Source organism: Hyaena hyaena, unplaced genomic scaffold, assembly GCF_003009895.1.
Source record: "Hyaena hyaena isolate Hyena2069 unplaced genomic scaffold, ASM300989v1 scaffold_525, whole genome shotgun sequence".
In the NCBI taxonomy this organism is placed as follows: Eukaryota; Metazoa; Chordata; class Mammalia; order Carnivora; family Hyaenidae; genus Hyaena; species Hyaena hyaena.
This window is the reverse complement of record NW_024081157.1, coordinates 413383-429191: the sequence shown is the minus strand read 5'-3', so window position 1 is coordinate 429191 and position 15809 is coordinate 413383. Positions and strand designations below refer to the sequence as shown.

The following is a 15809-nucleotide window of genomic DNA, read 5'->3' as shown; positions in this document are numbered from 1 at the left end:
AATTAGACTAAACAAGTCATTGTTAGCAAGTTCACATTTACTTGGTTTTCTGTACGCGTGTTTGCTAAACCTGGCAACTGACAAAGAGCTCTCTGAAAGATGGAAGAGCTCATCTTAGAAGTGTGCAGAGGGTTGTTGAGTACTGAGCAAGCTCTTTGGTCTGAAGGGAAGAAGAACAAGAGATGATGAAACTAGTGACTGAACTAATTGGACCTCTTAAAGTCACATCTAGGTCCAAGTGCTGTCATCAGAAAGTTTTAAGTAATTATAATAAGTTCTGGTGCTGGTGGAATCATACAACATTGTGTAACCCTTTTGAAATGCTTAGAATTGTGTTGTAATAAGACTTAAAAGCTCTTGGACCAGTCCAAGAGAAATTCAAGTGATTAAGTCCCAACCAACTTATATTAATAGATAAATTAGCTTTGTTTAAACATTGTCCTAGTGAAACTATCAAATTATTTCTCTGGTTGCAGGTAAAAGAAACCTACTATGACTTAGCTAAGGAAGAGAAAATACATTTGAAAGATATTAATATATCTCTTGGAATCCTGGAAGTTGAACACTTAAGCCTTTGGAAATGGAAAAGGGCTTTAATAGCAAGAGTTCAGATACTTCTGAATTTTTCAGCTAATAAGGTTTTTAGTCCCTCTTTTTGAGCTCAGAATTTTAGATCTTTGGGAGAGAGAATTGCTATTTTGGCCAGAAGGGTGGGGCTGTATGGTACAGCCCTGGCCTAGACATTCTGTTCTTGTCCTCACCCTTGAGGACAGTTTCCAGAGAAAAGAAGATGAGAAGAGTTAAAAAAAGGGAGCGCTTTGATGCTGTTGATATTTGTGGAACTTTTATTAATATAGACAGCTTTGTAGAGGGAATGCTAGGTCTAATGTGAGGGGATGAAAAATTACTTCCTGTTCCTATGTCTTAAAAACACATATTTATTTAACATATTTCAATTTCATTTCCTTCTATTGTAGTATTTCCAATATTGTTTTACACATCAGTACTTTATGCTGTTGCCTAACTATTAAATGAGCCAACTGTCATGAGTAAGGCTCAGGTGGCATGTCTGCAAACGAGGACTTCTTTGCATGGTTTAATGCTCATCCAAGTAACCTTCTAAAAACGTTTTTAGAGGGTGTCAGTGTATTTGATATATTGGCAGACTACTGGAGACATAAGTAAATCTGAGTCTTTTCAGCCCAGAAATTCTTTGATTATTGTATACATTGAGGTTAGGTTGTGCTAAGATGAGGTAAATACAAGATAAATAATTGGGGCTTAAACAAGATAGGTGTGTATTGCCCTCTCATGTAAATGATGTAGAGGTGGGAAGTCTAGAATGGTTATGGTGACTCTGTGGTCCTCCAGGACCCTGGTCCCTTCTACCTCTGGGCTTTACCTCATGGGCTGTAATCCTCTTTTCGTGTCCAGGTGACTCCAGCCATTTCATCTAAATTTCAAGGAGCAGGATTGAGTTAGGAAAAAAAAAAAGTGGGTTGACACCTAACAGCCTCTACCACAACTCTCCATTCTCCTTTCCTGCCCTTGACCTTCTGGTCACATCTTTTGGCTGTGTGTGACTGTAGCCTTCTGACATTGCCCTTTCTCCCTCTTCTCATTTTGCCTAAAGGCATAGATGAATCAGTCTCTAGTCTCCTTTGACGAACCTTGGGGAAATCAGTTTATTGTTCTTAGGGTATCATCCGTCACAGAATGCAGGTAGGTACCTGTCGTCTGCCCTTTTGGGGGGGGGGTGTTCAGTAATTCAGCTCCTTCAATTACCAACTCCTGGGGTTTGTCAGGCACTGGGTTAGGTGCTGGGATTCTGAAGAAGTCATGGTCTCTGTCCTCATGCTGGCTCAGAACGCTGTGTATAGAATAGATAAACAAGAGGACCAACAACTGAACTGAATACTTTAAAAATGTTCTTTGAAAGCTATAGAGTGGTGTCAGTGTAAGTTGGTATTTGTGATAAGAAGTTACATAGTTTTAGAGCCTTATTGAAGACCTTATAAGTGATAGTTACTCCTTATTTTACATTAATGAGAATCCAAAGCATCAAAACTAGTCAGATGGTAATATTCTGGATACGACTGATTGACGAACATTCTGGTTCTGCCCCACCCCCAATATTTTGTTTTCCTTCTTCCATCATACACACAGATCCATGTTGACAGTATAGACACATGTAGGCGTGTACATCATAGGTACATCGGGAAAATCAGCATCAATTTATATGTCTGGTTATATATTTTTAAACATTTTGTGGGGGTTTTTTGTGTGTGTTAAAATGTTCTTTGACAACGTGATATAAAATGATTTCATGATAGTCATTCCTACGAATGTGTCATTTGTTAATTATGATAGATACTTTCTGGTTTTCTGGCATTTAACAATGGCTTAGGAGGTTGGTAAAGATGATGAGAAATAGCAAAATACATCATTTGGATAAGATGAGGGAGCTGCTTAAGCAGATAAAGATACATAAATGTGTTTCACTCAGTTTAGACTGATAAGAATAAGATATCAGGAATATCATAGTCTATAGTTATACTCAAGACTTAACTTCCAAACAAGTGCTTTCTTTTTAATAATGAGGAGGAATTTATTACAATACACTATTTATGACTGTAAACCTCTTTTACATGAGTGCACTCAAATGAAATTTTGTGATAGGACTAACGTATTAAGCTACCTTCCATTTTCAGGCTACATGTAGATTGTTGGCTTTTTTTTTTTTTTAATGTTTTTGCTTTTTTTGGTTTATTGCACTAGCTAATCATAAAGAAAATATTTTAGATACAGTATGGTAAAAGCAATATAATGGGGGCTCCTGGGTGGCTCAGTCGGTTGGGCGTCCGACTTCGGCTGAGGTCATGATCTCCTGGCTTGTGGGTTTGAGCCCCGCGTCAGGCTCTGTGCTGACAGCTAGCTCAGAGCCTGGAGCCTGCTTCGGATTCTGTGTCTCCCTGACTCTCTGACCGTCCCCTGCTCACGCTGTCTGTCTCTGTCTCTCAGAAATAAATAAAAACATTAAAATTTTTTTTTTTAAAAAGGAAAGCAATATAATGTTCCATGATGTCTGAGGTCATCTGGACTGGGGTTTCTAATCCTGGTTCTCTAGTTTACAAGGTCTGTGACCTTGGGCAAGTCATTAATTACTTGATTTGTTAGAGCTTAGATCTCTCTTACGTAAAATAGGAATTACGTTCCCTATTTTACAAAGATTGTTTAAGACTAATATCTAAAAGTCCCTAACAGTGTATCACAGACATTGAGTAAGTCGCAGCCATTACTAACAGTATCCACAGTAGTGATTTTTAGTCCCTTTTCCTTCTTAGCTTTTAGAAAGAAATCAAGGTGAGGAATTCTTTTAGACAAGTACTTTCTGCCTTGTAATAGACACTGAGTAGTCAGCAGTGGTACGAGTAGGCGTTTCAGTGCCAGGGGTTGGTTTCAAAAGCTGTTTGGAAATACATTTAACACCTGCAGTCTTGCAAGTTGGTTTGCTGAGAGCTAGATGTACAGTGGTTAACAAAAAGACACTGTTTAAAGTCAGGTGGGGAGGCAGACATTAAGACACCAAAAAGAAACGTATAGAATTTCAGATTGTATTAAGTACGATGAAGGAAACAAATAAGGTACAGTAGCTTTAGTGTGGGTTGTTAGGGGAAACCTCTCTTGAATTAATTTAGTTTAAGACCTAAACATTGTATTACCTATTTTATTGCGTTACTGGTTTTGGTCAGGTTTCTGGTTCTGGAAAGGTTTCTGGTTTCTGAGAGGTTAAAAGTTCTCTATGCAAAGCCAGGCATTGAGTCAGAGACGTAAGGAGTTCATGGACTAGCAATGTGACCTTGCGGAGTCAGAGTGTAATTTTTTATACACTGTACCCCATATATATTTGTACTTTGTGTTTCTTTCTCTGTTTGCTTTCTTATTTTTTTCATGAGTCTGTGCCTTTGATGGGGTGATTTTATCTATCCATAAATGACCTTGCTCTTTTATTTTTTTTGTCATTTTAAAACTCAGCTCAAGGTAACCTGTACTTGGAAAGCTTTTTAGAAGAATTATTTCTCTAAAATGCAAATCTGAACATGCTTATGAAACTTGTGTTTAAAATATCATTGTGGGGCATCTGGTTAAGCGCCCAACTCAGTGTCGGCTCAGGTCATGATCTCACAGTTGTGAGATTGAGCCCTACCTGTCCAGCTCAGTGCTGAGCACAGAGCCTGCTTGGGCTTCTCTCTGTCCTTCTCTCTCTGCACACTGCCCTCCCCTCATGCATGCACACTCTCAAAATATATAAACATTAAAAAAAATAAAATATCATTGGTTTCCTTTTGCCCTTGATAAAACGAAAAATTCTTTAAAAAAAATTTTTTTTAAACTTTTATTTCTGAGAGATTGAGAGAGACAAAGAACAAGCAGGGGAGGGGCGGAGAAAGAGGAAGACACAGAATCTGAAGCAGGCTCCAGGCTCTGAGCTGTCAGCACAGAGCCCAAAGTGGGGCTCAAACCCACGAGCCATTAGATCATGACCTGAGCCAAAGTCAGACACTTAACCGACTGAGCCACCCAGATGCCCCAAAATGAAAAATTCTTAAAATGGCCTAAAGGTCTGTTACAGTCTGGCCCCTTTGCGTCCTCAGCCTCATCTCTGATCACTCGTGTGCGCCTTCACTAAGTGTTTGGACCATGAGATCTTTGCTTCATGGTGGTTGTTCCCCATTCTTAGAATCTTAGAGGTTATCTAGTTCAGCTGCTTATTTTAAAAAATGAGGTTTCTTTCGGAGGGGTCAGGTGGGGGGATGGGCAAAATGGATGCAAGGGAGTGGGAGATACAGGCTTCCAGTTAATGGAATGAGGAAGTCATGGGAATGAAAGGCACAGGATAGGGAGTATAGTCAGTGGTATATTGTAAAAGTGTTGTAAGGTGACGGATGGTAGCTACCTTTGTGGGCACAGCATCACGTATAGAGGTGTTGAGTCACTGTGTTGTACACCTGACTCTAAAGTAGTATTGTGTGTGAACTGTACTCAGAAGTTCTTTTTTTTTTTTTTTAATGTTTTATTTATTTCTAGGAGAGAGAGAGACAGCGTGAGCAGGGGAGGGTCAGAGAGAGAGGGAGTCACAGACTGAAACAGGCTCCAGGCTCTGAGCTGGCAGTCAGCACAGAGCCCGACGCGGGGCTCGAACCCACGAACCGCGAGATCATGACCTAAGCAAAAGTCGGACGCTTAACCGACTAAGCCACCCAGGCGCCCCAGAAGTTCTTTTTAAAAAATGACGTTTCTTTCGCTCTAAAATGTAGTGATTCTGTTTAAGTAGATTAAGCGCCCTGCTTTTCTAGTTTCTCATTAGCTGCCTGCCTCCTTCCTTTGGTCGTCCTTCTGTCCATCTGTCGTCGTGCTGGGACAATCATGATCCATGGGCTGGATGAAATTAATACTAATAGAGATGAAATTGAGAAGATAAGCAAATTAGGAAGCCTGTAACACCCCAACCTCCTTTTCAGGTTACTGGTATCAGGCTATTCGGATTTATAGTGATCACGTGGTGAAGTTCTGTAATTACTGACAGTCTCATGTTCTGAAAGCACTCCAAAGGCAGAAGTGGAGCACTGTTTGTACTGTATTTTTCTGTATGTCCTCTTACAAGGGGAGTGACAGTTGCAAGCAGTCAGTCTTTATTTTCATCAGAATTTGGATCCGTGAAACGAGGAGGCTGAGGAAACTCCGTGTCCACACCAGAGTTCTTCCTTGTGTCTGGGTGGCCCCAGCTTCTGCTAACTTTAGTTCCTCAGAAAAAGAGGACAAGTCTAGGCATTAAGAAATGAATATTAGGCGTCTTGTTGGCATAATGCTGTGTGTAGGAATGTGGTAGATTTGAACCTTTTAATAGTTACAGCGCATTGGGATGGATACGGCTAGAAGGTATTCTGCTAAGGGAAATAAGTCAGAGGGTTTTCACTCATGTGGAATTTTAGAAACAAAACACGTGAGCAAAGGGGAAAAAAAGAGAGAGGGAGAGGCAAACTAAGAAATAAACTCATAACCTTAGGGGAGTAAATTGATGGTTACTAGAGGGGCGGGGGTGGGCTTGGTTTCAGTAGGCGCCAGGGAATTCCGGAGGGCACTTGACCCGCTGAGCGCCGGTGACATGCAAGTTTTGAATCACTGTATTGTATACCTAAAACCAGTATTATACTGTATGTGAATTTAAATAAAAATAGGGGCACCTGGGTGGCTTAGTCGGTTAAGCGTCCAACTTTCACTTAGGTCATGATCTTGCGGTTCGTGAGTTTGAGCCCCGCATCGGGCTGTGCTGCCAGCTCAGAGCCTGGAGCCTGTTTCAGAGTCTGTGACTCCCTCTCTCTCTGACCCTCCCCTGCTCACGCTGTCTCTCTCTCTCTCTCTCTCCTAGAAATAAAACATTAAAAAAAATTAAAAAAAAAAGAAATTTAAATAAAAATAAAAAATAATTATAGCATGATTTTTATATTACATGTTTTTGGTTTGTTTTTTGGGTTCCCCCTTCCACCCCCCAATCAGGTAGCTCTGGCTAGGTTGTAGCAGTAGGATAGGTATCTGTAGGGTGATAACTATGTCAGATACTGTGCTGGGCAGTTTGTGCAGGGGCTTTTGTTTTGAGGCTTTTTAAAAATTCCACACAGCAGTTTAGTAAGTTAGATTTTTTTGTCTCAGTTTTGCACAGGAGTAACTGGTAAAATAGCTTGCCTGAGGCCACACTCAGCTGGTGGAGGTAGAATTTGAATCCAGGTCTTCCTGGCTGAAAGCTTGTATTTTTCTACTTTATTACTCAACACTAAAGATACTTGTTTCCTACCCACATATAAATTTGATTTCAGGGAAAGTAGACATAAATCAGTCATATTAAAATAGTACCTTTTGGGGCTCAGTGGCTCAGTCGGCTAAGCGTCCGACCGCAGGGCATGATCTCACAGTCACGGCTTGTGAGTTCTAGCCCCAGGTTGGGCTCTGTGCTGACAGCTCAGAACCTGGAGCCTGCTTCGGATTCTGTGTCTCCCTCTCCCTCTGCCTCTCCCCTGCTCGTGTGCTCATGATCTCTCAAAAATAAATAAACATTTAAAAAAAGTACCTTTTTTCCTCAGCCTCCCCCAGAAGTGTTCTGTCCTGTCCAGGGTGTGAGAGGTTGGGGTCACAGTGGGGGAGGCGGTTGTGAAAGCAAGTTACAAGGAGACTTGACATCTGTCACCACTTTATACTGTTCCTCATGCTGTTGGGATGGCTGTGATTTAATTCTCTTACTTTCTGTCTTCTCTATCTCCGTTTCCTGTCACTCTGAATACCACTTTGTGGCATTCCCTGCACCACTAATAATTTATGCCGTTCCTCATTGGTGGCCGGTGAGCTCCGTGAGAGCAGGGCTGTGTCTATCTTGTTCATCACCCTGGGTGCTGAGTAAAGTGCTCTTTGTCTTCCAAGTCGGTTTGGTTCCGGGGGTTGGATAGCGGGTTGGGATAGCAAGGGATACTCTTATTTGTGGAGTGACTGGAAAAGAAGAAAAGGCAGGACTCGTGGAGTATGGAGAGAAGAGGGATAGAAGGAAGGGGGAAAGAAGAGGGTACCGTTGATGAAGAGGGTGAGGGTTGGGACATTGCTGTTGGGTTTCCTCACCACAGGACCAACGCTGTGGAGTACTTTGGAGTGTAAGGCCAAGCGCTTGTGACAGAAGATGTTTACTATATACTCTATTCACGTCAAGTTGGGTGGATTAAGACCTGATTTTAACAGCTTTTACTGACATTTGTACAACATTTATTATGGTTTTTTTCTTGCTTCTGGTCTATTTAAGCCAATTCTTAATTGGGAAGGGGACTGGTTCTAAAATATGAGGAATCCATTTCAAGATTCCAGGCTTTTTGAAAAAACAAATTTTTAAGTTTATTTCTTTACATTTGAGAGAGAAGGAGGGGGGAGAGAGAGAGAGAGAGAGAGGGAGAGAGAATCCCAAGCAGGCTCCTCACTGTCCATGCAGAGCCTGAGACAAGGCTCGAACTCATGAACTGTGAGATCATGCCCTGAGCTGAAAGCAAGAGTTGGATGCTTAACTGACTGAGCCATCCAGGTGCCACCCCCCAACCTTTTAAGTTTATTTTTGTATTTGATCATGTACCCCTTGATCTCAGGGGTCATGAGTTCAAGCTGTGTATTGGGTATAGAGCCTACTGAAAACAAAGGAGCTGTTTTGGCAAGGACGCACAGCATCCAGAACTGAAATGGACAGCCCGTGCCCTCGCTTTGGCAGCACGTATACGAAAGTTGGCACGATAACAGGGATCATCGTGGCCCCTGCGCGGGGATGACGTGGAGGTTCCGTGGACAGCCCACGTGGTAGCAGCCGTGTGCGTGTCCTGCTGCAGGTTGGACCCTTGTAAGGGAAGTCATTGCAGAGCCCTATCCGGGGCTCATTCCTGCAAACCAGGAGATCATGACGACTGAGGCTCCCGGGCGCCCCGCAGGCTTCTCTTTTTAATGCTGAGCAAAATTTCAGTGGCCTGATAGGAGCAGGGAGCAAAGTGTTAAGACCTTACGTTGTGTAGCCCCCTTCCTGACATCCCTTTCTTCCTTTTCTTATTTCAAGTAGGCTCTGTGTCTTACATGGGGCTTGAGCTCACAATCCTGAGGTCAAGGGTCACTTGTTCTACCTTGTGAGCCAGCCAGGCGCCCACTCTCTCCTTTCTGACCTCAGCTCTCATTACTCCTCTTCAGCTGTGACATCCTGCTTCCTTAATATTTCTCAGATTTGCTCAGGGTGTTTCTGCCTCAGGGTTTTTTGTGTTGATCCTTTTTTTCCTCCTGATACTTTTCCCACAGATATCCACTAACTTGCCCTCTTCACGTCCTTCAAATCCTCTCCCGCGTCCTACTGTCTCTGAGGCTTTCATTGACCTCTATGAAAAACCCCTTCCCTTCTGCTCCCCTCTCCCCCCATACCTCTGCATATTTCTTCCATAACACCCATCCTGCATCCTGTATGTCCTGTCCACCCTCGTTGAGATTTTAAGTGGCGTGAAGACAGGGTCTTGGTTTTGTTCGTTATTGTGTCTCTAATGGCTGAAACCCTGCCCAGAACGAGCACTTCCCTTCCGCATGGGAAAACATGTTCATACAGGCTGGAGAAAATAAATGAATAAAATCTTTATGAGTCAGTCCAACTCTAGAGATTAAATGAGAATACACCTTTTTTTCTTCATCCCTTTTTTTGGTTTTGTTTGTTGGGGGAGCATCCTGTTGAAAAATTTTGAAATGTGAGGATGGACATATAATCGAAATGGAACAGGCAGAAGAACTAAAATAAAATACGAGGAGGTAACCTTGATATGAAAAAATAATTCTATACAAGCTCTTTGTTGTTTCTTCTAAGGAACATAGGTCCTCAATATTTTGTTCTTCAAAGCAACCTGTGTTGCTGATGTTTGCTGTTTGGCTCATGCTTTCCTATCTCTCTGCATTTTATCATATTGCCTCCTTCTGGCACTTTTCACTTAATCTGAAATCTTCCTTTTTTTTTGAGGTTTCAGCTCAACTCCCGGCTCAAAAAAGCCACTTCCAATCATTTCCTACTTGCTTTCCTTGCCGATCTCCCATGTATTGCTCAGGTGACACGTAGGTAGTTCTCTGTGTATTTATATGTGTATATCTTGTATTTTCCATTTCTGTCTGCTGTCATTGTGACAGCTAGGATTGTAGTGTAATCTCACTGCCCAGGACCCAAAAGGCATTTGGGAATTGTGGGAGCAGTTTTGATGCAGACTGACTGGGTCCAAGGACCCAGAGGGGCTGTCCCACAGGAGCAGCCAGGAGGGTCCTTGGCTTCTCTCAGGATAGAAGTCAAACACCCGCTGAGAGGAAGTGAGCGCAGAGTTTATTGAAGACCTACAGTGTAGATAAGGAGTTGGGGCGCCCGGGTGGCTTAGTCGGTTAAGCGTCCGACTTTCGCTCAGGTCATGATCTCGCGGTTCGTGGGTTCGAGCCCCGCGTCGGGCTCTGTGCTGGCTGCCAGCTCAGAGCCTGGAGCCTGTTTCAGAGTCTGTCACTCCCTCTCTCTCTGACCCTCCCCTGCTCATGCTGTCTCTCTCTCTCTCTCTCCTCGAAATAAATAAATAAAACATTTAAAAAAAAAAAAAAAAGATAAGGAGTGAGAATTGTCTTTGCTTGCAGGCCAGGGTTTTTATTGAGGATTGTGGTCTGGTGACATGTCTTCTCAGGCAGTCGGAACAAAGACACACATTTAGGTGTCCTTCCTAAGTCACTTATGCCCTGGAGCCCAGGGGTCTTTGGAATGTTCGTGACCACACCACCTGGTCACTCCTTGAGTGTTATGTCTTTGTGCTGGAAGACTCCAAAGAAATCACTAACTCCTTGACCTTTCCAGGGAGGACGTACATTGTCTGTTCTATAAGGCGTATGTAAGGCAGGGATAAGAGCCCCAGCAGGAATAGAAGTAGGAAAAGGAGCAGAAAAAGCAGTTTTTCATGGCGTCTCTTTAGTTTCCCCGTCTCAGTTTGAAAAGCCTTCAGACACATTGATATTTTTATTCAGGCTTTCCTCTTAAGGACTTAGTCAAACTCTTAGTATAACAGAATGTAGAAAAATGCTACTTGTGATATTTTAGGTTCAACCGAAACAGTTTAGTTAGGAGAATGAGCATTTCTTTCTTGAAGTCATTGTAAGGCTTTGTTTGCCTGTATGTGTATGCGTCCTACCAATTTAAAAATGCTCAAATTTACAATTTGAATACCTGTAGTAGGTGGCCTGTTATAGCCTGAAGAAGTATGTTTCTCTTCATACTTTTCAAAAACTGTGGATATGTAAGTTTTAAGTTGTTAAAAATAGTTTGAGACCAAAATATATAACAATTTTATGTTATGAAAGTGTGTGTGTTACGGTTAGATAAATATATAGCTGTAGAGGTAGCAACAAATATTATTGTATAAATGTTGATATCCCGTGGAAACGACATGACCTAAATTATAAACAGAGTGTATTCGTGGGTGTAGGGGTGGCTTGAAATAAAAAGGGACTTAAGATTACTTTTTGTTCTTTTTTTTTTTAATGTTTTTTATTTATTTCTAGGAGAGAGAGAGAGAGAGACAGCGTGAACAGGGAAGGGTCAGAGAGAGAGGGAGTCACAGACTGAAACAGGCTCCAGGCTCTGAGCTGGCAGTCAGCACAGAGCCCGACGCGGGGCTCGAACCCACGAACCGCGAGATCATGACCTAAGCGAAAGTCGGACGCTCAACTGACTAAGCCACCCAGGCGCCCCTTTTTGTTCTTTTCCAGATCAAAATTGGAAGAGAAATAGACTATCATTTTTATCATTTCTGTTATTTTGTTTTTATATATCTTTTGTAGAAGTTCGTTTAGTAGGTTTACTTTGATGTTTTGATTTATATATAAAAGGGTTAAATTTTTTAAAAGACATAAATTAGCATGTTGCTTTTTTCAATTGCCATTTCTGCAACTGCAGCTCAGCTGTGGAAATCGTTTTTCTGATCCAGCTCTGTTTGAGAGAATCCTTTGGAAAATGTTAATAATCCACCAGTATGTGCTAGTTCCTAATGTGTATGTGTTTGTGTGTGTTTAATTCTAGGAATTGAAGCCATTTTTTATGAAGGAAGTTGGCAGTCACTTTGATGATTTTGTGAACAACCTCATTGAAAAATCAACATCATTAGACAGTGGTGGGTGTGCTATCACGAGCTTCTCTGTTCTCGAAGGAGAGAACAACCACAGAGCTAAGTAAGTATGAATATTAGTTTCTTTTAGTGCAAACATGTGCTCTGATCATGCTCAGTAGTCAGAATATGGACTGAAGTAAAAATGCCTGGATTCACACACTCGTACCACTTTTTATTAGCTCTGTGTTGCCTTAGGCAAATGAACCCCTTGAAGGGTGGGTTTCTTCATCTTAATATGAGGATTATAATAAACATGTACCTCATTTAAGACCATGGTTCTTTTTTGTTGTTGTTTTTCGTTTTTCTGAGAGAGAGGGCGCAAGTGAGCAAGGGGGCAGAGAGAAGCAGGGCTCCGGGTTTTGGTTTGTTGTTTGTTTTTGGTTTTTACCTGAAGTGGGGCTCAAGCTCACCCGAAGTGGGGCTTGAGGTCACCCGAAGTGGGGCTCGAGGTCACGAACTGTGAGATCATGACCGGAGCCAAAATCAAGAGTCTGATGCTTAACTAACTGAGCCACCCAGGTGCCCTGGTATCAGAAACTTCAGTGCGATTTCAGAGGACAGACCAGTCACAGCATGCGAACGGGAGCAGGGCTCGAGGCCTGTCAGAAGAGAGTGACTGTCAGTGTGATGCCAGCCCTGCATTTCCGTAGGGGCGGGGCTGTGGAGAGCCTTTGACCGCTGCTGTAGTGAGGGGCACCTAACCTCTCTTCCTCCCTAGGCCCGTATTTAGCTCACGGCGTTGCTCAGTAGTAAGTGAGGTAACACGCATAGAACCCTTAACGTGGTACCTGGGTCATAGTGAGAAGCTGCTTCATTCATGTTTTATGCTCTAGTTGGTAATATTCTTTCTCTTATCTATAGGTTTACATTTCTTAAAATACTTGAAGTATTTACATTTTAATTTAATTTTTTGTTCTTCCCAGAGATCTCAGAGCACCTCCAGAACATGGAAAGATTTTTGTTGTAAGGCGGTCTCTCTTAGAGTGAGTATTTTTAGTGGCTTTTCTTAAATTCTTTGTTTGAATTCAAATCACTGCTTAATCTGCGCATGTTTAATGAGTTTGTTCTGTATTCATATAAACATTGGTTTTGATACTTCTTGTACACGTGCTGTCTCTTTTCCTCCTTTGTGATCTTCCTGTTCTATATCTAGTTTCAAAGGAGGCTTGCTCTCTCTCAAAAAAGAAAAAATAACCAATACATCTAATACTTATCAAAATTCACTTTCTGTGAGCCAACTTGATCTGTATTACTTAACTTTGATGAGAAGAAAGAGGGGGACAGAGGATCCAAAACAGGCTCTGTGCTGACAGCAGAGAGCCCCACGCAGGGCTCGAGCTCACAAACCGCGACATCATGACCTGAGCCAAAGTCAGACACTCACCCGCCTGAGCCATCTCGGTGCTCCAAGATGGCGGGTTTTCTGAACACGTTAGGTCATGTAGAATATGATATCAGTGTTCTGCCACACTGTTGTTTGAAGAAATTGATCTTTTAAAGTCTGTATCTGGGAGGAAATGCAGGCTTTTCACATAAAGGGGAAAAGAAATGATTTTGAACATTATAATTAAGATTTTAATGATAGAATTATACTGTGTTAAATAATAAAATTAAAGTATCCTATAATTATAAAACATTTTTTTAACCAAGGAAATAAAACATATATTTTATGGCTCAGGTCGTCTTAGAATTTTTTTTTCTTTCATAGTTTATTGTCAGGTTGGTTTCCATATAACACCCAGTGCTCATCCCCACAAGTGCCCTCCTCCATGCCCATCACCCCCCCTTCCCCTCTCCCCCACCCCCATGAGCCCTCAGTTTGTTTTCAGTATTAAAGAGTCTCTTATGGTGTGCCCCCCTCCCTTTCCTTAACTATTTTTTCCCCTTCCGCTTCCCCATGGTCCTCTGTTAAGTTTCTCCTGTTCCACTTATAAGTGAAAACATGGTATTTGTCTTTCTTGGCCTGACTTATTTCACTCTGCATGATACCCTCAAGTCCCATTCACGTTGCTACACATGGCCAGATTTCATTCTTTCTCATTGCCATGTAGTATTCCATTGTATAGATAAACCACATCTTCTTGATCCATTCGTCAGGTGATGGACACTTAGGCTCTTTCCATGATTTGGCTGTTGTTGAAAGAGGTCATATTAGAATTTGAAGTCTCAGGTTTTTATTAGGATTTGAAGATCCCTAATCCAGGGAAATCTAAAATATCTTTGAAAAGTTATTTAGATGATGAGCATACATCTTTTTTTAAAATTCTTTTTATAATGTTTGTTCGTTTGTTTATGTTTTAAATATTTATTTTTGAGAGAGAGACCCAGAGTGTGATCAGGGGAGGGGCAGAGAGAAAGGGAGACACAGAATCCGAAGCAGGCTCCAGGCTCTGAGCTGTCAGCACAGAGCCCGATGCGGGACTTGCACGAACCACAAGACCATGACCTGAGCTAAAGTCGGATGCTCAACCGACTGAGCCACCCAGGCGCCCCTAATGTTTATTTATTTTTGAGAAGGAGAGAGACAGACGCTTAACTGAGTTGAGCCACCCAGGCATCCCAATGATGGGCATACATCTTTGCAAAAAACAAAGCTAAACAAACTTGTTTTAGTTAAATAGAAAAAACCTCTATTTAAGAAAATGTCATCTGGAAAGTTGTTGCTATATTTTAAACGTAGCCCTATCTTAAATGCAAAGATTAGTGAGGATAGAAAGTAAAAGCATCAGTAAATGATTAAGTTTATAGATATATAGGGTAGTGGTTGATTATCGTCATTATAGAAATGCATACATGTGAATCTTTACGTTGCTGTGTTTTGTTTTCTAACTTTTGAGAGAGAGTGCAAGCAGGGGAGGGGCAGAGACTGCAGGACAGAGGATCCAAAGCAAGCTCTGCATGACAGCAGCAAGCCCCGTCTGGGGCTTGAACTCACAAACAGTGAGATCACAGTCTGAGCCAAAGTTGGACGCTCAACTGACTAAGCCACCCAGGCTCCCCACATGCATGTGAACTTTAACATCTTGGAAATAGATAGCACTTAATGTAAGTTAAATGTAGGCAGTGGAATGTAAGAATAGGATTTAAAAAAAAAAAACTTGTTAATCTTTGGGATAGCTTTTGTGTTTCCTGTTTTCATTGTCTTTTGCCTGCCTACAAAACAGCCACTCCAGGCAGGGTTTCAAGAATACCTGTCATTTGTTTTAAGTGTTTGATATCCATGCTGTTTTTAGAAGGCAGTATCATTTTATTAGAAAGAGCTTGATCCTAAGCTTTTACATTAAGTTTTCACCTTGGTTATGTCATTGCCTGTCTCTGCTTCAGGTTTAATATTCTGTGATACTTTTGGAGATGTTTGCTCATGATTTCTATTCGAGGGTTGATTAGACCCCTGCCGAATTGCCTTAAGTCTTTAATATGTGGGGGTTTAACATTAAATACAGATAATTAATTTGTTCATTTGAACTGTGTTTACAGTGAGCTGTTTGAGGTGGACCACATCAGAACAATATACCACATGTTTATTGCCCTGCTCATTCTCTTTATCCTCAGCACGCTGGTAGTAGATTACATTGATGAAGGAAGGTAAGACAAGAAAAAGAATGTTTGGGTAGTTCCTGCACGGGGTGTTGGGAGCTTTCATTATATTTAAATTTTGGTAAATTTGGGTGACTTGGTTTAAGTTGGCTTCAGAAACTCCCAAAGTAGCTCACTGGAGGGTGAGATTCCTCTCTCCCAAAGAGCATAACTAAATGGAGTATTAGAAGTTTCATTAATTTTTAAAATGGTCTTGTTTAGTATTCCATTATTAGCAGTTTCTAAGTAATTTTCCTAAATGGGAGAATTTTGTATATACAGTTTATCGATTTTCTAATACGGTATGCATTTCAGGTTGTTAGTATAAATAAATAGCTTATTGGAATTTGCTGCTTGAAAAACATTTCTTTTTAATGTAAAAATGAAATTGTAACTTAAAAATAATAGAGTGGTAATCATACATTGGATTATGTGCATTATTAGAAAATCACATTTTGCGATAATGGTATAATAGCACATTAGTGGATTTTTGAATTATTC

At 41.3% G+C, this 15809-nt stretch overlaps 1 protein-coding gene across 2 annotated transcripts in view; it reads left to right on the top strand.

The window, feature by feature from the left end:
- SOAT1 (sterol O-acyltransferase 1) overlaps positions 1–15809 on the top strand; it is a 69735-nt gene that overhangs the window by 34461 nt on the left and 19465 nt on the right. For both annotated transcript variants that reach the window (XM_039255398.1, XM_039255397.1), the window contains exons 4-6: positions 11645–11793; positions 12656–12715; positions 15210–15317. In XM_039255398.1, the coding sequence (XP_039111329.1) occupies positions 11645–11793; positions 12656–12715; positions 15210–15317 (317 nt within the window). The remainder of the gene's footprint in view (positions 1–11644; positions 11794–12655; positions 12716–15209; positions 15318–15809) is intronic.